The 27461-nt window shown below is 42.3% G+C and overlaps 2 protein-coding genes across 15 annotated transcripts in view; one reads left to right on the forward strand and one right to left on the reverse strand.

The window, feature by feature from the left end:
- Window positions 1-4426, forward strand: part of FIP1L1 (factor interacting with PAPOLA and CPSF1) — a 75086-nt gene extending 70660 nt beyond the window's left edge. For all 10 annotated transcript variants that reach the window (XM_059721746.1, XM_059721738.1, XM_059721740.1 and 7 more), the window contains 2 exons: window positions 2889-3026; window positions 4110-4426. In XM_059721746.1, the coding sequence (XP_059577729.1) occupies window positions 2889-3026; window positions 4110-4267 (296 nt within the window). In that variant the 3' untranslated portion in view covers window positions 4268-4426. The remainder of the gene's footprint in view (window positions 1-2888; window positions 3027-4109) is intronic.
- A 1961-nt stretch (window positions 4427-6387) lies between these two features.
- The window catches only part of LNX1 (ligand of numb-protein X 1), a 112217-nt gene continuing 91143 nt past the window's right edge, over window positions 6388-27461 (reverse strand). For all 5 annotated transcript variants that reach the window (XM_019481239.2, XM_006277428.4, XM_019481238.2 and 2 more), the window contains 4 exons: window positions 21594-21771; window positions 19823-20051; window positions 7909-8067; window positions 6388-7118 (listed from right to left, as the gene is read on the reverse strand). In XM_019481239.2, coding sequence (XP_019336784.1) covers window positions 6983-7118; window positions 7909-8067; window positions 19823-20051; window positions 21594-21771 — 702 coding nt within the window. In that variant the 3' untranslated portion in view covers window positions 6388-6982. The remainder of the gene's footprint in view (window positions 7119-7908; window positions 8068-19822; window positions 20052-21593; window positions 21772-27461) is intronic.

Here is a 27461-nt window from a genome sequence, read left to right on the forward strand (position 1 = left end):
GTACAATTCATTGATGGGTGCCTGTGGGCCAAATGAAATTGTGGGGAGGGCCAGATGTAGCCCACAGGTCGTATTTTGCCAGCCCCTGCCCTACCCTGTTTTTCTAAACTCTGGTAAATAGATTTTCTAATGCTCTGGAGATGCACATTAGGTTGGGGTGTTGAAATAATTTGGACTGCTCTACTTCCACTGATAAGTGCCTTACCGTATAGCCACTAGCGTATTGTTCCTTTTAGGTTTACTTAGCCCTGTCTCTTGTACAGCATTTGCTAACCTGGGCTGCCCCTGCCCTCTGTGCTTGCAGTATAACATGTTTCTGAAGCAGGTTGATATTTGCAGAATTTTTCTGCTTAGTTTTGGCTTTGCTATGAGCTTTGACTTAACAAGGTTTGATTGGTCCTTTTTTTTATTCCCATCTGAATGCACGTGATAATAAATACTCTGTGGAACAGGGATTTTGTGAAGACTTTTTCACTTTCCAGCAGCCCATAGTAGAGTGGAAATTGAGGTAAACTCATCCATTTCAATTTTATTATGCTTCCACTACAGAAGGGAAGTGGTTACCAAGACACAGCACTTTGGGATTCAGCAGTATTCACTTTGTTAGAAACTGCTTCCACTTACCTGGTGGGATGTGGAGCACCTCAGAAGAACAAGTGTGTGCTGCTCATCCAACAAGTATTGTGATGAATCAGCCAGCTAGACTCATGTCCATTAGTCCCCAGGTTGGTCTTGGAAGAGTCCAATTTGAACCCCTGTCTGGTTCATATCTGTGTTTCTTGTTTTATCAATGTATTTTAGTAGAAGGGCTTTTTTTTTGAGAGAGAGACCTAGTGTGATGGTGCATATCCATTTGAATAAATGCTGTATTTCTTAGAGCTATAAAATGACTCACACAAGTTAATAGATTTATATCAAAATTATATGCTCCCCTGTCTTTGGTAATTCACATGTTTAAGATTTTGTGCCACAGAACTTTTTGAATCACTTCTGTGAGTTAACCAGTGGTAGCTACTGTGTTTTGACAGATTGTGGAGAAATGGATGACATTCCTTGGCTGCTTTTGTCATTTGTCTGCAGTATGTTACACTGCTGTGTAATATTTCTGGAATTTAGTATTCTGAACATTTAAAGGAAATACTTTGCCCAAGACTTAACTGACTGTTTCAGAGTATAATTAAAGACAACAGTGTGCAGGAACTTGATGAGATCCTGCAGTATCAGTTCAGGTGAATGACCCCTTTTCTTCCACCCCCAAAGTATATGTTTGTCTACCTTCTGTAGCACAAACAACTCCATTCGCTCCAGGGTTTCACTGCATCAAGATGTTGGAGGAATCTGCAACGCTGGGCTGAGTTGAGGGTAGCTCTTCCCCTGGAAGTTCTCCTCGCATCCATCCTGTTCAGTAGAACCTCATGCATTTTACTCCATAAAAACACAGTACTATTTTCTGGTAAATGTTGGCTCAGATTGAGAGCTGTGACATACTTACACCCAGGTGCTTCATCATTACACTGATGTAAACAAGGAATGGACACATGTTGCATATAGTCTTGCAGTGGTGTAACTTAATAGAGTGTAGAGTACACTTAACCTAGGAAATACCTCAGGGTAAACTGCACTGGTGAAAGCTGTTCTTCTGCATGTATCATGTCTGCCTCTACCCTAGAGTAGCTGTTTACTCACAGCTGTTGGAACATTAATGCCTCCTTTCTGGCAACTACACCAAGAAAGCTGATTATCTGTCCAGTTGGGACATATTGGCTTACATTGGTTTGGAAAACTGATGCATGTTTTACCAGTGTTAGCATGCCTTGTGTCCAGGATCAGAAAAGGTGAAACTTTGGTTCTTGTTTTAATGTAATGGCTTTGCAGTTCTTACACCTTTTACACCATGTCCTGGTTCAGAGAGCTTGGTCACGTCACTAGCATTTTCAGTCCAGGGTATTGTAGGGATCCTTAGCTTCCAAGTCATGGAGACCAGCTAGTAGTCATAGTTAGCTTATTTTCATTGAACAGCATAAGAATGAAACTCCAGCTATGAAACTGTATCCGTTTTTAATAATACAAGCAGAAGATATGAAGGATACATAGTAGTGGCAGCCTGCAAATATTAATTCTTTTTTTCTGTTGGATTAAAATCAGAAATATATACAGTAGGGTCACACTGACCTTATTTCATAGAATTCTTAACTGATACTTTGTGTCTTAAGGGATGCTGTCAGGCTGCATACTTAAGTGGAGAAGTTATTAACTCTTAACAAATATACAACAGTTTTCACTTTAGCATATTGTTGGGCCTCTGTATATGTAGTTTCTTCCTTAATGTTGTCTTGAAGTAGCAGTTGAAATGTACCAAAGATTTTGTTGAACATGTTCAAATTCTTTTCAACAGCTTAAGGGTGTTAAAACATACAGAAGGGTTGCTGATTAAAAAAATAAACAGAAGTCTGCAATTTGTTCTTTAAACACCTTTGTTTATACAGCGTGATCACAAAACCATACTATATCTTGATATCCAGCTGCAAGTTAAGTATATAAAGTGTCACTGCATGAGACAGCTCATAAAGTTTGAGTTACTGCTTAATAAGCTGTGCATATATTTAATGAGATGTTGAGATGCTATGAAATTCATTTTTCCTCTCTTCTGTAGGACACTTGTGTCAAAATACCAGCCCTTCAAAACCAGGGTTCTACCAATTCCAATATTCTGGCACTTAAATTAAGCGACATTAATGTCCTTTTACATACATTGTAGATGATAAACCTTGCCAAACATGTTAGTGTGTTTTGTCATTCATTTTATAAGTATTTATTTAAAGGATTTTTTTCACTAGGCTGCTTTAATATTTGTATGGGTTGTTGAAATATTTTCTTTTTCTAACCAGTGATGAAGAACGATACAGATATAGAGACTATGCAGAAAGAGGTTATGAGCGTCATAGAACAAGCAGAGAGAAAGAAGAACGACACAGAGAAAGGAGACATAGAGAAAAAGAAGAGACTAGACACAAGTCATCTCGAAGGTTTGCTCTTTAATAGAACATGGAAATAGACGTGACCAATTAAAGTATCATGAAAAGGTGGTAAATGCCTGAACGTACTGCAAATCTACCATATAAAAGAAGGACAGGTGTTGGTTTAAGGTAGTTGCATGTCTGGGCAATGTGTAACATCTTTCTGATATAGAACTAGAATAGTATTTTTACTATAAGGAGCAAAATATAGTGTGTGAAGGGAAACTAATATCCAGCAGCATTGCATAAAAACTTCAAACAAGGGCATGTGTTTAGGGGACTGATGAATGTTCAACATAACACTCTTTGCGCTGACAACATGGGTTAAGATTATAGCTTTTTCTTTTATGGGGAAGGTAGTAATAAGCAGTATCTGAATTAAGCGGGGTTACAGGAGCAGCAGCCCTGGGCACCTAATGGGGGTAGATGGGGTAAGAAAACAGCAGCCAGCTATGCCACCCACAGTTTAGCAGCTGCCATTGCCCCTTGCCCTGTCGCTACATAAAGCACAGAGCTGCCCAGTTATACCGCTGGTAATAACTTTTAAAACTCTCTATGGCAGGAGTGGCCAACCCACAGCACACATGCCACAAGTGGCATGGGCAGCCTCTGTATGTAGCGCATGGCAGATACGGAAATGAGTAGGGAACAGAGCAACAGGTAGGGCAGAGAGCAGAGCAACAGATCAGGCAGGGGAAGAGGATCAGACGGTGTGGAGCTCACCTTGTGGCATGCCTTTCTAAAAGGTTTGGCCCCTGTTGCTCTATGCAGTCACAGTAGGAACTTTGAAAGGTAACAAAAACGCATTTTAATTAGAAACATGAGAGAAAGATACTCCTTCATAATGCCTAGTTAAGTCTACAGGATAGATTCTTATAAACTGCTTAATCAAAAATGGAGTTTGATTAGGACATTGTTCTGTTCTGATGTCCATCTTTTTAAGTGCTGCACATGATGTCAGAACAACATGTATCAGTTGCCATGGAAGGATGCAAGAGGCAGGTTTTTCGTGCCTTCCATTTGAGGACCATTTTAATAGTGGAGGATCTATCTATGCCACTGCCTGAGCATTTTTCTTCTTAATTTTTTTAGTAACAGCAGGCGTCGTCATGACAGTGAAGAAGGGGACAGCCATAGAAGACATAAACACAAAAAATCCAAAAGAAGCAAAGAAGGCAAAGAAACCGGTAGTGAACCTGCCCCTGAACAAGAAAACACTGAAGCTGCCCCCGCAGAATAGGCACGTGTGATTTTTGCCTACTTGCATATATTAGTGCCAGAAATAGATTACTATAAATCTTGTTATTTTTCTGGGTATTAAAGAAATTTGCTCTTAATCTTGTTCTATTAGTTGAAACATAAGGTTAATTTGTTTTTTGGAAAATAAAAGAATGAATTTTTCATGTTAAGATCCATGGATTGAATTTGTTGTATGTTAAGATACTGTAAAGAAAGGTTTCCTGGGGTCAGAAGGGGGGCATGCTGTGTCAATACCATAATGGAACCTACTTCTCATTTCTCATCTTTCTCTTGTTCTTGAATGCAATGGAGGTTCTGAAAGTTCTCTTTCCCCCCAAGTTGAGTGGTTTGTATTTGTGATAGTGGGTACCGACACTAGCCAAACAATCTGGAATTGGAGTTGAAGAGTCTCTGAAGTTTAGCCTTTTCAGCTCCTTGTATAAACCAGGGATGTTCAACTTCCAACCCATAGGCCAGATCCAACCCACAGAACTGTCATCCAACCTGCAGGCCTCTCTGCAGGTCCAGAAACTTGGAAGCAGGGGGGAATGGTGGCAGTATTAATTGCCTCTCCTTTGCTGCCAAATTCTGGACCCATGGGGAGCCCCCCAGGCCAGCTGATGTGAACCTGTGCGCCTGATTGTACTAGAGCGCAGTTGGGCAGGCACGCAGCTGGGCTGGTGCATGGCTGCATCTGGCATGTTGGAGTTGCATCTGCCCCCACTCGTGGACCAAGTTGGACCAACCCCACTCGCCAAGTGTGTATGTAATCCAGCCCATATACCAACCCCACATCACTTGTCCGGCCTGTGGGTCTGCAAAGTTGGGCACCACTGATGTAAATAAGTCAATCTTTATTGTGCAACAAGAGAAGTCAGAGGCTCTTGAAAAGATGGTTGAGAATGGTTGCTCCGGAAAGTGTTGCAGAATATTTAACATGCAGTAAATATACACATTATTTTTAGTGCAGTTGGAGAGTATGTTTATCACAATCTTGTGTGTGTTTTTATAGTATAGTATGACAACCTATGACAACATTTTCTGATGTAAGAATGGGGGCAAGCAGATGAACTTAGTAGAAATCAAAAGCATTTATACCCAGCTGTCTGTCTTTGTGAATCCCACTTTCCAAGGAACAGCTGTAAAAATCCCAGTAAAGATTCATGATCTGATCCTTTTTCCTTTTTAGTTTAATGGGAAGGAGGTTCAGACTTCAAATTCTGCTAATTTCCACAGAGGCTAAGAATTGGTTAAACAATGGAAACAAACTAACATCTCATTTGGACTCCTTCCTTCCAGAACAGAGTTGACTGAGATGGGCAGCACAGTCTAGCAACATTTTTACTGCTTCTTCCTATGTGTATAATTAGAAGTCAATCCAGCAACAAAGAGAAACATATACTTATTTTTTAAGTTCATGATTATATCAAGCGGGAAGTCCTAGATAAGGAGCTAGCAATCTTTTTCAAGAATGGGCTGAAACAACCTGGCCCCAGTCTGGCATGGGCTAGGTGGTTTCAGCAGCACATGAGCAGTTGCAGGGGAGGCATTATCCAGAGCCACATGCTGGGAGCTTCACCACCAACAGCACTTCTCCCAGGTTGTGGGGTGAGTGCAGCTTCCAGCCAGAAGGAAGCTGCATTAGAGAAGTGGATCTGGAAGCTGCTTCCATGCCGCTGCCACTTCTCCCTGCCCTCCCAAGCAGCTCAGCCCTACTGCAGCTCTGCTCAGTCTGGAAGTTGCGCTCACATAGCAGCCTTGGAGGGGGTGGGAGAAGGGAAGGGGTAGGCAGGCACAAGTGGCAGCAGCATGGGAACAGCTTCCAGCTCTGGCATGGCTCTCTGTTAGCTGGAAGCTGTGCCCACACTGCAGCCTCATGGAAGCGGGAGACAGAAGTGGCAGTAGCTTGGGAAGATTCCAGCTCCCCAGCCCTGATGCAGCTCCTTGCTTGTCAGCTCCCGCAAAGACAGTCCTGCTGCTCGGTGGGCTGGATCCAGTGGCTACAAAGGCCAGATCTAGCACACGAGCCATATATTGCCAGCTCCTGTTCTAGGTGAGCTTCTGTTGAGCAGAAGCTTATGAGAGAATTATTTAGTTTTGGCTTTTGATGAAAACAATATGTCTACAAGCACACAGTTACAGTTGTTTTTAATAATTTTAGAAATAAGGTTTCATTCACAGTATTACATACTAAGAGACAATATTTGAAAGTTTTGAAAATACCAGCTTCATGCTGACAATGTAAAGGTACATTATTTAATCAAAGTGCTTTGTATGTGTTGGGTAAAAACCTTCACCTTATTTAATCATTAAAAAAATATTTCAACCGCTGTCATTTCAAGAGACTGCCAGGAATTTTCCACATAATGTGTTCATAATTTCTTTTATAAATGGAAAGTAGCAGGTGGGCAGGAGTTTCTGCTCTCACTAAAGATCTTTGATTATTATAATGAATCAAATATAAAAAATACAAACTTAAAAACAGAGCCTAGGGAAACAGAGCCTTGTGCCCTAATTTATCTTCAGTTCTTTCTAAAGGGTGTTTCTTTGACAGATGCCACTATTTTTGCAAGACTTGCCTTTTCTTGATGTGCAAATTGACAATTCACAATTTTATTTTACAAATATACATTTGATCAAAAAAAGTGCAGAGAAAAAACTTATGTCCATGTTAAGGAGCTTGTTTTCTGTGTCAAATCATTTGTTGACCTCTATGGATACATGTTTTATAAAAAAGTTCCAGGCCACGACACGATAGTAAGAGTAATTTTTCCTTTCAGTTCTTTGAGCATCCTTGCCAAACAGGCGTGCATCATTCCTGATGTACTTCTTCCGTTGACAGCAAGTAGGATATCACCACATCTGGAAAATTAAGGATGGAGATGAGATGTTAGTCGTAACACTCAAGAAGTGTTTATGAGATCAAGATCTTATCAATTAGGCAGCTGCTTTGGCTTATTCTGTATATTTGTTCACCATTTCTTCTCTGCCAAAAGGTTGGTAGTCACTAGGTAGGGCCAAAGAGTGGGCTTGAAATTTCTTCTTCTCTGAAGAAAAGTTAGTAAAAGACAACTTCAGTTCCAGCTATAATATTTGCATTTATTCTTTCCTGGCATTCATTCCTTTACAAATTAGACATTTGGAGGGAAATGAAAGATCTGAATGCACCAGTATGACCCACTTTCTCAGACAAAACTTAGTCTGAGAATTTTCAGGTCTTTAATTCTCTTATGTTTTTCTCTCTCTCACAGTTTGTATTATTAAGTTGTAAATGTGGAAAAAGTATATATTTTTTTTCAGTTTCAAATTACTATTCACTGGTGAATACTACACACAATGACACCCATCTCTGAACCAGTGTATGTACCTCTTGACACACTTGATAATATTCTGCAAGCAATGCATATTGTTAAAGCACAGTATTCCAGGTTCTCCTACCATGTCACAAAGAGCCCAATTCTTGTACTCCACTGACTTCAGTGGAAAGCTTTTATTGCACTTACATGATATTGAGCCCTCTTTGATTTCAGCAAGTACCTTGGCCTGTTTGAGTTAGTCTCAAGTTTTAACATATCCATGAAAACCTGTAGCCTCTCCAAGTTCTTGGGATAAAATATTTAAATGTCATCTTATAAGTTAGTTGTTGCCATACCTAATCCTTCCATCATTGTATGCTGGTGTTCCCCCAACAATAGATTTGATAAAAAACGGTTTGTTTCCAGTGTGTTCTTCATAACCTCCTACAATACTGAAGCCAAGACTTCCTGCTGTATTTCTCCGCAATACAATTTCTTTGCAGCTGTACAAATACCTGGAAGAAATTATTTTATTAATGCGTGTATCAGTACTGAAGCAAATTTAATTGTTAATGTGCTGTTAAGGATGCCTCTATCTTTTCATACGTTAGCAGTATATTTTGAGTACACCAAAAACATGAGAGCTCCTGAAATGATATTTTTTGGTACGTTGTTTTTAGTCGTACACTGCTGCTTTGAGTCTCTTGATTTCCATGAGTGGTCATTCCAAAACCACAAATATCTGCCTAGTATTTACTTTAAGATGGCAAAACCATATAGAACCTAAAAAAGGGAGGAACATAAAAATTTGTTTTAACTGAAAATCACAAAAAAGGAAAATATTTCAAAGGAGATTGGACTTTATTTAATATTGGTGAATTCTAACTTTAAAAAATCTTGAAGCTGTCTGCAGGAGTCAGTTTCCTTATTTGCCCTCCTCTAGAGAGAAACCTGCATCAAATCAACTGATCTATATGTAATATGTTTTCTTTTAGGACGTGCTTTGAAAAGAAATGAACCATGGAATAAGGGGTAGATATCAACTATAGTACATTTCAGAACCCAGAAGTTTTGGGTGCTTAGTAAGTGACATGGGGAGCTACAGTGAAAAATTGTATGGTGGCGTGTATTGACCTGGCAGTGAAGTTACAGAGCAATATCAAATGTTGAGAAGACGGCTTGTTTTAGTTAAAAGATTAGTGCAGTGGTTTTTGACCTAAAAAGTGAATAACCTTAATCTCCTCTGTATCCTTTGTCTGTGAGTTTGGCCTATTTTATACTACAATCCATTTGTTATATTACCTCTCAATATAATGTACAGCCCAAATATACCAACCTGATGCAGTGCTGAAGGAGATCAGTATGTTCAGTAAGCACTTAAGTTGGGCCATGTGTAGTGCTCAGCGTGGCTAAATCTTCCACTTATTTTAAGGCCAGGTTTTTTGTTAATTTTGCTAAGGGCTGTTATGAAACTAACACCTTTGAAAATACTGCAGTGTTAGAAGCTGTATTTCTGTTGCAGTTCAAAAGAAGAGTGCTGACATCTTTATTAGCTATGCAGCAATGCTAAATCTGGCCCCAGATATGGATAAAACTTTACCATCCGCTCTAAAAGTGGCAGACAAAGCTGAAAGTCTTGCTATTTTAAATGCGAAATGTGGTTTTGAAACAGGCTGGTTAACTTACTATACACACTCTAAGGCAATTACTCTCATTATGGCTGAGTTCACTGTATCAAAAAGCATTTTTCATTCTCATTGAGAAACAGCTGGCCCTTTTTCTGAAAAAAGGTAATATTAAAACTTTTAAATACAGAGTATGTGCTTTATAAAAAGAGGAGCTTAAGGTATATTTTTCTTGTAAAATAATATGCCTTTGCTGTGTTTCACAGCAGGATTTTACGGTAGTGCTAGATTAGTCCCCTAGGATCTACAAATATTCACCTGCTGCCAGGATGTTAGGTTTAGTATTTGCACAACAGTTCACTGGCTGTTAATGTAAAAAGCAGGTGAAACTTGGTTCTTCCCCCAAAGGCAGGATCTATTACTTTACCATCTGTGGGGTTTTTAGTATGCCGAATCACTTAAGAAAAACTCCAAAAACAAAACGAGAAAAACCCTAAGCTCAGGATTTGATGGTACTTACCAAGGTCATGGCCAAATGTTCTCAGGATTTAGCCATTATTAATATTAATACAGTCTTTTTAGTGACTGACAAGTGGAGTCAGGTAAATTTGCTGTATCTGAAAATTATTGTCTGAAGGAGGAAATTTGACATCCCTGTTAAGGACAATTTTGCAGTAAACTTTCCTGTCTTTTCAAAAATGTATAGGTTTTCTTTCACTCTCTGTCCTTACTATAATTATAATTACATTCTGTATAATTTTTACAAGGAACTAAGCTGCATGAATACGTTCTGTAAGACTACAAAGTTGTCACCATAAGACTATATATTAACTGACAACATGTATATTAAAAGATCTCATATTAGTTTAATGTGACTGATCTATTAAGCATCTAATTTTAGCTTTAGTATTAGTAACCCAATTGGGTTTCTATAAATTAGAGACTCAAAGTCCTACAAATCTGGGTTTCACATGTCAGACTGCTTTGTGTTCTTGCCCATTGCCCATAGACACTAGCTAAAATGAGAGTCCGATTCAATTTAGTTTTTATATTGCTATTTTTAGCTCTAGCATCTGTTCCCTATGGATGGATCAGGTAGGTCCACTTCTCTGTATGCTGCGGATAAGATAACTTTGGCAGTAATTGAGCATAACTCTGTGGACCTCACATTAAGCAGCAATACTATGCGCAGGACCTGGGTTTGCAAAGAAATGCATTGGTGAAATCTTCAGAATTTCTTTTTTCAAAAAATCAGAGCAAAGCACAGGAACAATACTTTCTAGGCTAAAGTATTTTTTTAAGTTTAGTTTACATCCATATGGGACAGCTCATTCTGAATGGGGTTAGGCTAATTTTTGGCTCTAATAAATGTGGGCTCATTAGTCAGGCAACATTTGTTCTAGATCACAGGGAAAGCATGTTAGTGGTTTGGCATCACTGTGCAGTTGATCAGCTGAGAGCAAATGTGCTGCATTTTGAGCGTTTGCTGTTCAATAGGGCAAAAAAAAATAGGGCCTACTCACTGTAACAGTTTACAACCTTAGGGGGGACACAAGTGTATCCCATGATGATTCAGCAACATTTCTCTGTGTGAAGTTATCATATTCTGAAAACCTGGCTGGGTTTGTGTGGAATCACAAAATGAGGAGTGTTGCAAATTACTTCAGGCAGGAGCTGATTAACTCAGTGGGATGTGTGGTTCTGTGCATCATGTGTCTTTAAATGAGCTCCCTGGGCAAAAGGCTGTCCTTTCCTGAATGTCTGAAAAGCATAGAGCATTGGGATTCCTACCACATATGACTAATGGGTGCCCATTTTGCTATCTGAGCAAATCCCTAGTTGAGATGAAGATAGGGATAGTCTGTGCAACTCAGGAGGCATGGCATGACAACTGGAGTCTCAGGCACCTGGGAAGACTTCTGCAGCTTAAGCTACATAAACTAGGACACTAGTGCTGCCTGGCAGCTGGGTTGTCTCTGCCTCAAAATGTGCTGGGAATACTCAAGGTGGAGGTTTTATTCCTGGCTTTGAGCTTGATATGTTTTGGTTCTTCCTACTTTAGTATCTGCACTTGTTGAGCTGTTCAGATATATCAGTAGTGGAGGCTAAACATTACCAAACTTAGAAATACCTGTGTTGCAGTGTACCTAAATGCACTGTTTAGACCAGTGATTCTCAACCAGGGGGTTACAGCACCATGGGGTATCTTGAGCTCCTTTCAAGGGTATTACACAATAACACAACGTTAGAACTATTAGGTTTATAGACAGGATTCACAGGATAAACCCAGAGATTTCAAATTGGAATTGACAGAGTTAAAACATGCTGACCTGCTCTGGCCTTTCTGAGTTCTTTGCAACAGAATTGTTCTTTAATTTTTCTGTAGTCAACAAATGAGTGAGAACTAAAAGCCAGCATTTTCCAAAGGCTGCCTTGAGCCCAGGGGATGCATTGAGTCTAAAAGGGTTGAGAGCCACTGGCTTAGATATATCTGTATTTACATATAGTCAATAGATACAATGCATTTCTTTCATTGCTGTAGCAAAACAGTAGCCATAAAAATGTTACAGCACCATCCTTGTTTCTGTAAGAAGTGTGATAAGAATCAGTAAGGCTTGATACATGTACAGAGGTAAGGAAGTAGGTAATGCTGTTATAGTTCTGGTAAGATATTTCCACATGTATGCAATGAAAAGCTTCCTGTATTACATGAAGGAGAAGTGTCCCAAATGGAGTGACATAGAATAAGACAGCAACTTCCTCCTGGTTTAATTTCTTTCTTCCAAAATGAAAAGGACTGTCATTTTCTTTTGTTGTGGTGCTTTTTAGCTGTTTTCCAAGTGTCAGCCAGAGCTGCTTAGTGCAGGGGAGCAGAATGGGGATCCTTGAGCTGAAAGGGAAAACTTTCACCTGTGCATTAGTAACCCAGTTAGACCAGAATGACCTGAAAAGCTGCAGCAGCCCCAGTGGCTGACACTGACAGGCCATGCTGATTGGTTATCCGTACATTAACTCGCAGGTGCAGGTAGCTTTATGCTTATCCAGATTATTTGTATGCAAACACACTAACGTACACCTTGGTGACAAGAAGCCTCTACTGAACCTCCCCCAATTGTGGGGCTTAAGGGTACCAATGCTGCTAGATGAGGGTGGGCAAACATCTAGCACAACAAGTGATTTTTCATCCAACCTGTGGACACCACCAATTAATTGTACCCTCCCCAGCCTTCATGCGGGGGAGGTCCCCGGCCCTGGCCAGCACGCCCAGCATCTGTGGGGGGGGGGGGGGGCGCTGCTGTCATTGCTGCACCTGCCAGGGGACCTGCTCAGCTTCCTTGGCCTCCAGCAGCTCCTCATGTCCCTGCTGCAGCACTTGCTCCAGACAGCAGGTAGGTAAACTGCAGTTGAGTGGGAATGTGGGGTGGGGCTGGTGAGAGCCTGGAGCCCGCACCCATTGGGGTGGCAGGAGTGCAGAGCTCGGGTAGGCAGGGTGTGGGTGTGCGTGGGATTTGTGGGGTGAGGCTTGTGCAGAGTGTGTGGGGTTTGTGAGGTGCAGCAGCAGGCCCTTGGGCCCTGTGCGGCTCCAGCCAGTTCCAGGAGCTGCACGTGGCTGCAAGGAGTGGAGCCAGGCTGGCCTGTCTCTATTGCGTGGAGGTCACATCAACTCCTAGGACTTGCACGCCACTGAGGGAAGCCCTGCACGATGGAACTGGCTGCCTTCCCTGCTATCTGCCACCATGTGTAGCCCACAAGCACCCTGAGGGCCTGCTGCTGCTACCACCACCAGTGGCAAGGGCTGTGTGCAATGTGGGGGGGGGGGGGGGTCCCCTCTCGCACCACACAAACCCCACACCTGCCACACAACCCTCTCATACACACCCACACCCCCCACAGCCATACCCCCCCCTTACATACACTCTCCCACACACAATATACAAGAATAAGACTATTTTTTAGCTATTATGCAATCATTGCTATACACGCAATGCAAACACAAATTAGGACAAAAATATTTAAAAAAATAAAATAAGTTATAATGGATGTTTGACTTTTAGTATATGATTTGGGGGTTTTTTTGTTTCCAAAATGGCAACTCCACCCTCCCCAGGAGTACTTCTGTGGGGTAGGTGGGTGCAAAAGGAAGGACTTCTGGTGGCAAAGGTCAGGGGTTAAGGGATGGGATGTCTGGTCCCAAGATGGCAACTGGGGGCAGGGCTACTCTGACCCTTGACAGCTCATTAGAACTCATTAAGTGGTCTTCCAGCCAAAATCATTGCCTACCCCGTGCTAGATACTACTATATTTGCTCAAATCCAAGATTTTTTTTTTTTCCTATTCAATACAGTGCTGGGTTGGGGAGAGACTGTGCAGTGGCAGGGGAGCTGCTTTGGCCCCAGCCCAGCCCAGCCCAACCTAGAGCTGGGCTGAGTTGGCTGGCCAGAGCTAGGGCTGGAGCTACTACTGCTACCTACCCCAGGCTGAAGCCAGAGACCGAGTCTCTGTACTGGGTAAGCAGTAGCAGGAAGAGGGCAAGTGGGGGCACTCAGCAGGGGGGCAGGTGCAGGCACTAATAGGGAGCAACTGGCAGGGGGGTAAATGATAGGGGTCAAGCAGCAGGAGGCAGGTACCAGGAGAGGGTGGGAGGAGGCAGCAGTGCCAGTGAGCAGACAAGGGGTAGAAGTCTGGCTGCCTACTCCCCTGTTGCTGTTTTCCCTACTATAGCAGTAGCCGGGCATATATTTAAGACAACCCTCCAATAATTAGATTCTATACATGGAAAATTGTAAAAAGTTTAAATGGAAAATTATAAGGAATTTAATTATTGGGGGTCATTCAAAGGTGTCTTGGGTTCAGGTAAACATGGTAACTACAGAAGTCTTTCTCTGTTATGGGCTCTCACTTCTTCAGGACCTAGAATCAAGTAGTTCCATGACACTCAAAGAGTTTCAAGAGGACAACAGCAAAAACTGATAAAACTGAACATGCACCAAATATGATCCATTTCTACCTTGTTCTGTATTTTTTATCCATTATAACACTTTGGCCCGGATTCTCAATCCAATAAAAGTGGCTTTGTTGCCATGGGACTGGACTGATTAGAGGGGTGTCTGAGAGAGCTGCTTACAGCAAGGCACAGTTCTCTGTGTAGTTCCTGAAACGGGGGAGCTCTCATCCAATTGCATGTGTTATACCTACTTTTACCACTGCCTCTGTGTGGTGTTGGATAACTCATATAACCTTTCACTCATAAGCTTTCACTTCACCTTCTAGATGAATTTAAGAGGACTCCAGTGAAATACTAATGTTTGTACATGTTAGGGTGATCTATAATGTATTTTCAAAGTACTGGTGTATTACTCAGAGCAGGGTAGGCTCAGAAATGTGGATAGAGAGAAGAGACATTATTACAAAGGAGAGAAAAAGGACTGCAAAAAGCTGGAAAAACTTCTCCCCAGATGCTGAACAACTTTTTTTTAATTGCTTTTGACCATATGCACTTCCTTCAGCAATTAACTGGGTCCATATTCCTCCGTAGCAACCAATCAAAACACACAAATAGGTTTGCAGGGCAAGCTACTTCAATAAATCTCATTCTCTCACATCTACCAAATATGCCCTCCACTCATTTAACAGCTCTGCTCTCAAAACTGGACAAATACTAGAAGCCCATGTGCATCTGTCTTATAACCACTACACAGTCTGTAGGTCTTATAACCATCTCACAGTCTTTCACGCTATGAAGTGAACAGATGAGTTAGCTATACGCTAAACAAATAATCAAATCTGGTCTCTCCGTCTTTTTTACAAATGTATTCAAAATTACCTTTCTCCTCTGTGAGCCCTTAAATGGGTGAAAGTTGCAGTTATTTTCTAATACCTGTGCTGTTAGAAATGCTATGGGAGATATAGAGATACAGAAAATATTTGGCTATTGGACAAGAACATCATAGAGTTAAGTAAACAAAAAATATACCAATTCAAAGTAAGGCACTTTGGAGACCTGACTAGGACAAAACATTCCTTCCATCATGCCTTCCCCCAAACAAATTCACGCTGACCTAAAATACTAAGGTGAGACAAAGCACAGCTGCTGAAGAGAAAGCATATAGCACACTTACAAGGAGACTGGATACTGAACATGTTCAAGTCTCTTAATGAGGGAAAAGTGTGGCTATCTTGGAAAGCAATAAAAACATTGTCAGAATAGCTGTTCTGAAGAAACAGGTATGGGGATGCTTGGAAAATCTGACACCTTGAAGCCCAAATACTGGACACAAGAATTCAGTTCATGGAGGACACTTTGCTGAAAAGAGATTCATTTCTTTCACATAAGCAAGGCTCTCTAGAACCTGAGGTTCGTTAGTCTGAATACCACTGAACCACTCATTTGCAGAATATGGTCTCTGGGGTAGGCTGAGTCTGAGAGAGTAGTATTCCCTACAGTAACAGACCCAACTTCATAGCCCCAGGGGGGGAGCCCCACAGACCAGTTTTTGAGTGTGGCGTTCCCAAAGCCACAACAATTAATTCTGCCTTCATCAGGTCCAGCCCATGGCCTGGCCCTGAACTCTGGGTCTGGCCCACAGGGCTGGAATTTGACACCCCTGATGTAGAGCAGGTCTGGTCCAAGGGGTGGTGGTGAAGAGAAGACTAGGTAATAGAATCAGACAAAGTGAATAGCCAGTAGCGGGGTGGGGAAGGGACCCAAAGGAAAGAAAGTGAAGGGAAGGAACAGTTCACAAACTGGTATAAGACTGGCGCAAACAGGAGAGGACAAAACATGATGTTGGTCTCAGTAACAACTCAGAGCAGCTTGGAGTCCCTGCTCTCCTGGAGGCAATCACTGCTGCATATTGTAAGTCTCTGGGCTTTGATTTTTTTGCTGGTTATAAGTATTGGAAATGTGCAATGCTGCACTAATATAGAACCTCTTTCCCATCCAAATCCCGCTCTGTGTCCTCGTGGCGTTTCACACAGATAGGGAACAAAGGACTTGGGGATCAGTCAGTTTGCCTAGGATCCTACTGACCCTAAGTGTTGGAAATTGTAAAGCTAAAGTGCCTGACACTTGCTGTTTGTGTTCTCCTCTAGCAGTGTGTTGTTGTTAAAATTGACTTGTAGCTTAAATCATCCACCCCCTATATTAAAGACTTTTTTTCTTGCCCAATACTTTGACCTTAAGGAAACCTATATTAACAGTGACTAATCAGAAGTGTATTTGAATTGGATCGGCTCCCAAGATGGCTTGGTAAATGCAGCAAGAGTTTAGAAAATATCTTTGCATTCCAACTGACCCCTTGAGATCTACTGGGGTGTGGTCCTTGCCAACAACATACTAGAAGGCCAATCAGGAAAGGTTAAATTCTCAGACTGCAGGGAAATGAGTTAATGTGTATTAATATGATACATGTCCTGGTGAGAGAACTTGCTGAAGGATTTCCAGATGTATAATGCAGACCCCAGAGAGTCAGGGCAAAAAGCAGAGGGTAACCAGTATTCACGTTAAGCAAGATTGAAGTATCCGATAACCTGTATTGTTAAGTGAGTAAATCCAAATCTGATGCTTGGGTGCTTACCCAAACAAGCAAGTACTAATAAGGATGAAATACACCTCTGTTACTGTCAATTCTAATCAGCTTTATTCTCTGTCTTTAATCTGAATTTAAGATAACTAGTGTACCAGTTCAGCATACTAATCCCCCCAGTCTTCAGGCACACTGTGGCCCTTTTCTGTGAGTTGCATTGCAGCTGGGGATATGATTACAATGAATTTCCTGTTTTCAGACTTGCTGATGTGGTGGGTAATTTTCCTTCAGAGGAAGGGGGTGGGACACTGCACGTGCAGCTTTGGAGCAGGAGCATAGTAAGCTCAGATGCTGCCTTAAGGTTCTTTTAGCCCCTAAATCAATGGTAGTATCTGATTGCTTGATAGTGAGCTGCATAGCTGCCCTTCACCATGACTGCAGCTGTCAGTGGGTGGCTAAAAAATGCTCACTAATGGAGGGTCCTCCATCAGTGTGGATGCTAAGACAAGTAAGCAGACTGTAATCACGGCTTAATTAGAATTGCAAAGTACATCCCATCACTGTGGAAACTGTAGGAGGAGAACTGCCAGCTGTACACAGGGGAGTTCTCAGAATCTGTCCACACAGCAAATGAAGGTGTGACTGTAGCACCCCCAAAGCAGATTTAACCTAGCTAGCTAGCTAGCATGGGAAAAAGCCTAGCTTGCTCTGAAGACACAGGAGTACTGGTTTCAGTACAGGCCAGCAGTCATCTCTTGTTTATACTATCACTTTTATTTTGCCATTCAGACAGCTAGCCTGTGGGGGCAGAAGAGTTAATATACACAGCAAAGAAAGGCAGACCTTGGCACTGGTGGAAGGGGTGTATGGGGTGGATCAAAAGAACTGCTGGATGAATGAAAACCAACCCACCCTCAAAAGTAACAAGCAACTGAAAACAGTCTAGCTCAGGGGTGGACAAAATATGCCCTGCGGGCCAGATCCAGCCCACCAACTGATTGTATCCTGCCCATGGGCATGCGACCACCAACTCATGGAATCTGGCGCGTAGGCACCTGGTTACTCCGGCTCCTGCCACCATGTGGTGCCATGCAGGTGGAGCTGTTTCCGCCACGCTGGGTGGATAGGTGGGACTACTTCCACCCAACTGTGGACCCAGGCAGATGCCCTGATCCCCAACCAGAACTTGCTAGCCACGTCCACAGCTGATGCCACCACCTGCCCAGGGCTGCTTCCGCCATGCTGGGCAGGTGGCAGAGTAAGCTGTGGATGGGTACAGCAGGTTACAGGTTGGGGTGGGAATTGGGGCATGCTACAGCTTCAGGAAAGAGGGAGAGAGAGGGCTGACTCTTGAGAGGACAGCAAACTCATTAATTGGCCCTCTGGCTAAGTTAAGTGCCCACTCCTGCTCTAGCTCCTACATCAAAGGGGACAATTCATTGGACCAGGTGTTCCTATCCAAAGAACAAATGGTACCTCACCCAGAATTGTCTTTACACCTTGTGGTCTCTCACCATCTATGTGGGAGCTAGTCACTTCTTGCCCTCGGTCTAAACTCAGAACCATGGGCAACTGGTACATCCTGAGTCTGGGGGCGGGGGTGGGGGGGCAGTCAGCGACTGGGGGTCCATCCCGTGGCCAATCCTGCCGACCTGCAACTGGCAGTGGTGTGCCGCTAGCACTTCCAGGCATAGGCGACTGGTAAGGGGTGCATGGGGGTGCACATGCCCCCCCGACAGGGCCGGTGCCCCCCCCGATAGCCAACACTGATGCTGTCGGTAGGGCTGGTGTCTCCCCTGCCAGGGCCACTGCTGTTGGCAGCTTCTGTGGGTGCCCTCCCAGATCCGGTAGGCACCAGTCACTCATGCTTTCAGGTCGGTGGGATCGGCTGCAGGGGGACCACTTCTCCTGGCGCGCTCCCCAGCTGGCGTGCTCAGACGGGGGGAGGGGGGCACCAGCACTCTTGCCTGCCCTACCTGCCCGGGAACACTTCTGTCAGGTGTGTATATGCACCCCTGTGCACCCCCTACGCATCACCACTGCTCAGAACCATGTCAACACAGGCCCAAGTCAGTGAAATAGAAGAGTCCAAGAACTTCGATTTGGCTTTCCTGTCTAGCCTTGCTGCAAGGGGAAAGAAGGATTGCAGATGACTCAATGAAGAGGAAAGAAGAATGAGCAATAATAAAGAATGGAATCTAGCATAATGCACAACTAGTGTGAACAAAGCAGAGCCAGGAAGCCATGTATGTCATAGAAACATAGCTGGTTTCACTCTTGCCTCTGCTGGAATGGGTCTACTTAGTGATGCCCATTAATGGGGAAAGGAGTGTTCTGAATTGCTCAAAAATAGTGTTGGGTTGAATTCTGCACTCCTTAAACTCAGTGGGAGCTCTGCTTCGTTTAAGAAAGATAAATTCAGCCTTTGCGTGACTTACGTGGCACATTATTGTGGCACATCTTCATTAAAAGCCCAAGTTCAGACAAATGTTGCACAATCACAGAATCATGTATACTGAAGATGTTCAAAATGCCGGCATGTGTGTCAGACAAACGACACGCTATGTGGCTTTTATTATTTTTACTAACGTTACAACACAGCTGCTTCCTGTATATTACAAATGAACTTTTTTCAGGCAGGGGCTGGGGTGAGAGGAGGTGATTCTGAGACATTCGCCAACTGCGTGTGCTTTTTAACATCTGGGCAAAGTCAAACAATTCAGCTGTATTTAACTAATAGAGGGGCTGTGCAGCTTGAAAGCAACAGCAGGGGTAGTTCTGGACTTTACAGGGTGGTCCAGAGAGATGAGATCCCCCACTCTAAATTCAATGAACCCCTGTGTTCAAACAAGTTTTTCCCTTCATTCCCTGAATGCCAGATCCATTTTCAAGAATAGGACTGCTCAGGCACTGCTCTTAAAGCATACCTACGTGTATATTTCTCATCTATTTAATACACAATTACAAAGGGGAGGTATTTAAAACAACAGTCCTTAACAAAGCCTGGATTTAATTAAAATGTTAGTACTATGAATCAGACCAAAACAAAGAAATGTCCAAGAAATATAAATCTTTCCTCCCACTTCCCTTTGACAAAAACATATAGTATTTGGACTTACCGTGGCAGCCCAAGCCACATAACCCAGGAAGGTGACCATTCGCTGCTCTCAGACATGTTCTCACTGGCATTGGGGAGTGCTACATTGCTGCTGTCCCCCTGAGCCTCACATGCTTTCATTTCCAGGGCTTTGAGCATTATGGAGGAGGTGGTGTTTTTCAACAGGGCTACTGCCTCGCTGCGGCTCACACCAGTCAGGTCAATTCCATTCACATTCAGCAAAATGTCACCTGAAGGCCAAGAGAGGGCTGATGAAAAGGGTGCAAATACTTTATGATTTTAATTTCTTATTTGAAACAGAAAGAGGACTAAGCATTTTAGGACTAAGCCAGCCCTGGGAGCTTCCTACCCATTTAAAATGTTTGTTAATATTAACGTGAAAGTAAAGAGAGGCACAATAACATTGAACATAGAGTAACATGAGGGTTAAAATCTTCCTTGAAGTTAAGATGGGCAATGGTATTTTGCTTTGTTTCTTAAATAATACATCTTCTTATACCCTGGATCACAGAAACAGCCTGATGTAACTGCAGAGGAGTATAAGGGCTGCTCTAAACTGTAATCGGTTATAGTGGCCCCATCCCATTCATTATGCACTGAAAGACTACCTTCCTGGCACATGGCTACACTGGGGAAGACCTGGATAGCATGCCTATGTGGAATCTGTGCCAGTCCAGATTTCCCCTACAATAAGGGAATCTTCAGCTGCATATTTAAGGCCATCCTAGTCCCCTCCGCACTCACAAGCAGCACAAATGGGACAGATCATGCCCTAAGGCACTAAAACTTGGATCTTCTCCAGGATGCAGACTACTTCTATGACCTCCACAAGCTAATCATGCCAGAGTTTTGCTGTCTCTAATATAGGGATAATGTGTAGGCTGCCTACTTTACAGGAGTCGTAAGATCTACAAAGTTCACCTCTAATTGATGCTATATTGTTATATTCAGGTATGTTTTCAATCTGAATTTCAAACATAGAGTTATGAGTGTGTAGGTTTTCTCCTTGAGATGTCCAGAACTGAGGACAGCAATTGTAGTAGAATTTCTACAATTTTTTAGCCACACCCCCATGAACCTCCAAGGTACCTCCACTTGAGTGTTCTTTTGCCCCAGGTATTTAATCCTCAGAGACAGGGGTTAGGCATTTAGGCTTCCAGCACACTGAATGTGGAGACCTAGGAGCCACCCAGGATTGACTAGTTGCTTAGCAGGGAGGAGGAATAGGACTCTGCTCTCTAACAGCCTACTGGCAAGAGCACTTGCTCAGGAAGTGGGAGAGCTGGGTTCCCAGAAACCCAAGCAGAATGGAAGCTTAGCAAGACAGGCAACACTCTACTGGGGGTTAGAGTAGATGATTTTCTGAGGTCCCTTCCAGACCTACTTTTCTATGATTTTGTGATCTTCTTGATTAACTTTATCAGCTTCTTTGGAGTTGGGAGAGTGTGTTACTCTCTCATTCACTTCAACGTGTCTCATTTCTACACTACTGGTACAGATGTAAGATGACACAGAGATGTTCCCACAGTGGCTGAAATAAGGTTCTTTTAAGGAGCTAACTGACACACTGTTCCTGAGGACTCCTATCTGCAAGTATCAGACAATTTCTATCAAGGAACCTGTCTTTTTAAAAACACCTCCAAGGCTTTTTGCTCCCTTCTATTTGACAGAAACCCACATGGGTACTGAACTCTACAGGACATGACAGCTTTTTGTGATTCTTGTATTCTTAAGCAGAGGGCTTTGCATTGACCCAATCCCACTGGCCTTACCTGTCTTTATCCTGCCATCTCTGTTGATGACTCCTCCAGGTTCAACACTTATCACATAGACAGGTAAATCCCATTCCCTGTTAGATGCTCCACCTGCGACAGTCATTCCTAGTGACTCTGTGTGATCTTTCCGCACAACCATGACCTTCTCATGACAGGTGACAGCATGAAGGACATTCTGTGGGGGCCAAAGAGCAGGCATAAGTGCAGCATAAATGTATAGCCCTCTGACAGCATTATCATTTATCATCTTTAATGGAAATTAACAGGCAGTTCTACAATGATCTCCAAGCACCTGACAGTCACTGAAGCTCACACCTTTCTGTGCAGGTGGCGAATATAAGTACAGGCAGTCCTCGGATTTATGACACAATTGGTTTGTGAAAACCGAGTCTTATGTCAAAACGTAATTCGGAACCGATTTTCCCATAGGAAACAATGTTATAAATAGGAGATTGGTTCCTGAACCAAGGCCCAATACCCTATTTTCACCAAAAATAACCCAGAATTTTGTACTCAATCAATTATACATGAGTAACATAGCTACTTTAATGTATTTATATTGTAAATAGCAACCATATTGATTTTGAAGGACTTCTGTGAGGTGACTTTTGCCAGACTTTTTGAAGGGTTCTTGGCTGGAGTCTTCTCAGGAGTCTTGGCTACAGGTTTTTCTGGAGTCTTGTCTGCTTTCTTAAAGAAAGCGTCCAAGGAAGTATGGAGAGATGTTATCCAGGGAAATGAGTGACACAGCAAACTTGTTCACTGGTGTGGGATCGCATCAGATCAAGCATTGTAAAGTTAAAACTGATGTCATAAAGTTGAAACAGGGTGTCAATTTATAAACGTTGTAAGTGTGAAACGTTGTAACTCGAAACGTCCTAAGGTGAGGACTGCCTGTAAATGCATTGTATAGGATTCTACAATGTTGGAGCTATAACCAAAGCATTCCACATTTGGGTGGATAAAGTCAGACACCTCGGCTAAGTATAGACAGTCAAAGGCTAGGGACAGAAATTACACATAAGTTGGTATAAGTGATTGGAAACTGGTTCAAATCTGTAGCACAACAGAAGTTCAGTGCATGTAAACCGCTTTCAAAATGGCTGAAACCAGTTTGAGATAAACCTGGATGGATGTAGTATCAGACTTAACTGATTTAGGTTAAATCAGTTTATTGAACTTCTGTCCCACATCGCCTCCAGATTCAAGTTAACTCACACTCCCCCAGAATCCCAGGATGCTTTTGACCTCTCCAGCAAACCCCTCCTTGCAGGGTGGGTGGGCTAGCCTTGGCCCAAGCTGTAAGCTCCAGACAAGCAGGGAGGCATGCTCTAGGGCCTCCATATATATATGCTTCCATAGAATGTTCTGGTAGAAATCGGAGGAGAGAATGTGAATTTAATTCAGAATAATAAGGACTTTTACTGTATGAAGTGCCAGCGGCTTCTGGAGTAATTCATTCATTGCTGATTTTAAAAGATCAAATCTCTGAGACGGCCATATGAAATTTATGAGGTCATTCATCTTTTTCTTACAATAGGAAAAGTTATCCACATGTTACTAAAGAAGTCATCCATATGTTGCCTCGTTTGTTTATGCTTCTTGGCTAAGCACAGACAGTTAAAAAGCCCAAGGCTGAATCAGTTCAATCTTCACAAATTAGTCTAAGCTGTGTAGATTGAACTGATAAGCAAGTGAACAGACATTCAATTTTCATTCTGGAAATGTTGCTACATGCCTGCAGTGGCCCAGGCTAGAAGCCAGGGAGCACTAGAACGTGCCTCCTGCTCAGCAGGAGCAGACAGCTTTGGCTAAGACTAGCCTGGTTACCCTGAAAGGTGGGGTTTGCAGGGGAGGTGAAAAGCAACCCAGGATGCTGGGGGACTGTAGGACAGAAGTTCAATAAACTGATTTAACCTAAATCAGTTGTCTGATACTACATCTATCCAGGTTTATCTGAAACCGGTTTTGGCCATTTTGAAAGCACTTTATGTGCACTGAACTTCTGTTGTGTTACAGATTTGAACCAGTTTCCGATCACTTAATGATAATTTCTTATATGTAATTTCTGTCCCTAGCCCTTAAATACAGGTGGCGCAAATAAGTATAAACATCAGATGTTGGAGGAACAAAAGGTAACAGGCTCTAGAATGTAACACTAGGGACAGAGCATCTTCCCAGTGTCCAGATAGAACTTCTTCTTCCTTCTGTAACCTGAATATGTCAGCACTCCCAATCCCTATGGAATACTTCATGCTTACAAAAGAAACAAGGACTGAGCAAAAACGATCTAGAGTGAAACATTACTGAACAACTTTAACTTCCCTAAATATTTCATATGCCTGGGATTTTCTCCCACCCTCTAAAGCAGGAGTAGCACAGCATTTCAAATGCATTAAGCCATACTAAAAAAAGATTTCGCCATTCACACACATGACCTCACACCCCTAATACGCAAAATAATCTATAAATCTCACCCATGGTTATGCAAATCTCATTCCAGCTACGTAAAATTCAAGCAAGACATTCCACTTCAACTCCCTGGCCAACAGCACAGAAAACAGAGCAGTCAAATCTATGCCTGTTTCGCAATAGCTAAAATGAACTGTGAGGAAAGACAGCACCAAGAGATTTGTGTGGAAGGAGGGATAAAGAGGGAACAACTCCAATGGGAAGCTTGCAGATAAATGGAAGATGGGCTCAAATATGCATATTATTAACAGAACTTTTCTTATGAAAGGCACGATTGGAATGACAAGACTATAATTACATAAATTCATCTCAAGAGTTCTCCAGTTATGCAATCAAACCAACAAAACAAAACAAAACAACTCCCAAATCATATTTCATGCATAAAATAAGTTGAGAAAACTGCAAATTGATGATGTTTCATTCCAAGAAAATAAAATAATGAAATTCCACTGAAAATGCTCCCTTCTTCATTCATGGGGACAGTAGTTGCAAAGATAGTAGTAGTTTTGGACACACTGTACCCTAGTACCTCTGACTGGAATGGAACAGAGTGTCAGAAAATTTGGTGTTATGGCTTTAGGAAGGGGATTTAATTCCTGCAAAACTTTGACATATTTTTTCATGTTAAACACACAAAGCTCTAATGACTAGAGACTAGAGAAACTGGACCTTTTCAGCCTCCGCAAGAGAAGGTTGAGAGGCGACCTTGTGGCTGCCTATAAGTTCATCACGGGGGCACAGAAGGGAATTGGTGAGGATTTATTCACCAAGGCGCCCCGGGGGTTACAAGAAACAATGGCCACAAGCTAGCAGAGAGCAGATTTAGACTGGACATTAGGAAGAACTTCTTCACAGTTCGAGTGGCCAAGGTCTGGAACGGGCTCCCAAGGGAGGTGGTGCTCTCCCCTACCCTGGGGGTCTTCAAGAGGAGGTTAGATGAGTATCTAGCTGGGGTCATCTAGACCCAGCACTCTTTCCTGCTTATGCAGGGGGTCGGACTCGATGATCTATTGAGGTCCCTTCCAACCCTAACATCTATGAATCTATGAATCTATGACTCCAACCCTGCTTCAACTTTTTATGTAAAGTTGTTCTTCCACCTTGATGATGGATTGATTTTTCACTGAAAATGGCCCATTATAAAGGAAACTAAGTACTAGTTTGCTACAGGAGGACAGTTGTTTTGTAGTAAAATAAAAAAGCTGTAATGAAATCATATTTTGGAACAAAATATTAATTATATCCTGTAATTCAAAGCATCCTTGTTATTTATGCTGTGCTCCTTCTGGCTCGGACATCTACATGTTACTGATAAAACACATTGTTTATGTTTTATTTCTGAAAAACAGCGTAGACATTATAAGCTTTTAAAAGCAATGCCCAGGAACAAATTGTCATATGTTACAGATCAATGAAGAATGATGAAAAAACGTCTTTTATACACACAGTATTCGGCAATATTCAGCTTCCCTTGAAGATTCCCTGCAGCATCTTATTTTTAACATGATCGTAGATGAGAATTTTGGAGGCTCAGCTGAGGGGAAGATAGCAATGAAAGGAAATGAAAGCCTTTCTAATAAACACATGTAGTGCTTTCATGGAGGTATTACTGATAATGAGTAAACCAGTTAAAAGGCCATGTTTATCAGTCAATACATTTTAATACATTCTCTTCTAAACAACTGCCCTTTTTCATCATTTTGAAATGACCTGGGAGGCCATGGCAGTGAAAACCTAACAGCTTGCATTGTTGTTTTTTTTTAAGTTTACTGTGAAATAAATATTTATAGCAGCTATCACAACCTCAAAGTCCTGACACGTGTCTCTCAGGCAATGGACACAGCTGAATCTACTTGGAAAAGATATACTACCTGAAGGCTAACCAACTAATACAGATACAGAATATTATGTCCCTGAGCAGCAAGGGCAATGGGTGCAGGTTTTATGGATTGGACAATGTATAATAAACAACAGGAGTCAGAAAGTAGTTATCATATAGAGACAAGTCATATATCAGAGGCCAGTGCTGTATCTCCACTGAAGTCAATGGCAAAACTCCCACTGACTTCAAAGGAGTGGGATCCAGCCTATTTATGTATTATAAACACTTTTTAATAGTTCTCTTTGCCATACTAAAGAGTGTTTCTGACATCTTCTTTATTCTGGGTCCAGGCAATGGCAATGACTCTGACTATATATTCCCTTTATCTTTATACACGGGAGAACAGCTTAAAAACAATTCTGGACATGAACAATCATATAGCTCACTATATGCAAAATTCACTCCCACCCCACTGAAGAGGGCATGGTAATCATAGATTGCCTTTCTACTTCATCACTGTTCTGCTGGCTGACCCGCTTTTTCTATTGGCATTGTTCTGAAAGAAATCTCTTTGCAGATGGAAGCAGGATGTCGTGAGGGCAAGGACTTGGCCAAAAAAAGTTCCTGAGCCATGATTCAATAAAGGAGAATGCTGAAGGCTGGAGTTTATTCTTGAAACTGAATAACATGGAAACTTGAAGGCAAAATTCAGCACCTATACTCTTCAGATATGCAGGGGAGAACAGAGACACAGACAGGAACTATGACACTAAAATTCACTCCTTGGAAGGAATGAAGGAAATAAATAAGCAGAAGAAAACCTTGGACTTCAAATCACTGATACTTAAAGTTAATTAACAATTTCTCTATTATAGCTACATTTAATATAGCAAGCTCACTGCGAGCAAGTAAAGAGTTTCAGCAAACCACGCTCCTAAAGGTAATTCCTTTGGTTTCAAACCACAATCAAGATGTACAGTAGATCTAAACAGAAGCACACACTGTTTTGGAGACTGCACAGATCTGCAAGCCCTGAATTAGGGTCTGGTTAAAAAAAACAAACAACCCCTTCTCTAATGGCAGCTCAAGCTGAATTTTAAAGACAGTGAATTAAAAGAGTGTGTGGAACAGAATTCAGGCTAAAGACAAAACAGCCCAGACTGATGCTCTCATAAATGACTGAAGAGCAAACACCACAAGAGTGAAGGTACTACAGTGAAGAATGATGGTTACTGCAAATAATCAACCCCATGGGTTTCATTGGCTACTTTTGAATGGTTTGGTCTACTGAATTCCTGCAAGGGGTCCTTCTCAGCAACAGCTAGATTCTAGTTACCTGGCATGAAAGCACCTGGATTCAGCTGAGGGAAACAGGAGCGCATGCACACCCAGAAGGCAGACAGAATCATGGTGGTTGCTCTACTTCTCAGAAAATTGAGAGCTAAACAGTGCCAGGGGTATGTGAGACAGGGTGAGCTGAGTGCTTGGAGAATTGCAGCAATCCCAGAAACATTCTCCATTACAGCCCCTTTCCCTCAGCCTTCCTATGATTCTCAAGACCAGAACTGAGT

This window comes from Alligator mississippiensis, chromosome 2 (assembly GCF_030867095.1).
Source record: "Alligator mississippiensis isolate rAllMis1 chromosome 2, rAllMis1, whole genome shotgun sequence".
NCBI classification, from domain to species: domain Eukaryota; kingdom Metazoa; phylum Chordata; order Crocodylia; family Alligatoridae; genus Alligator; species Alligator mississippiensis.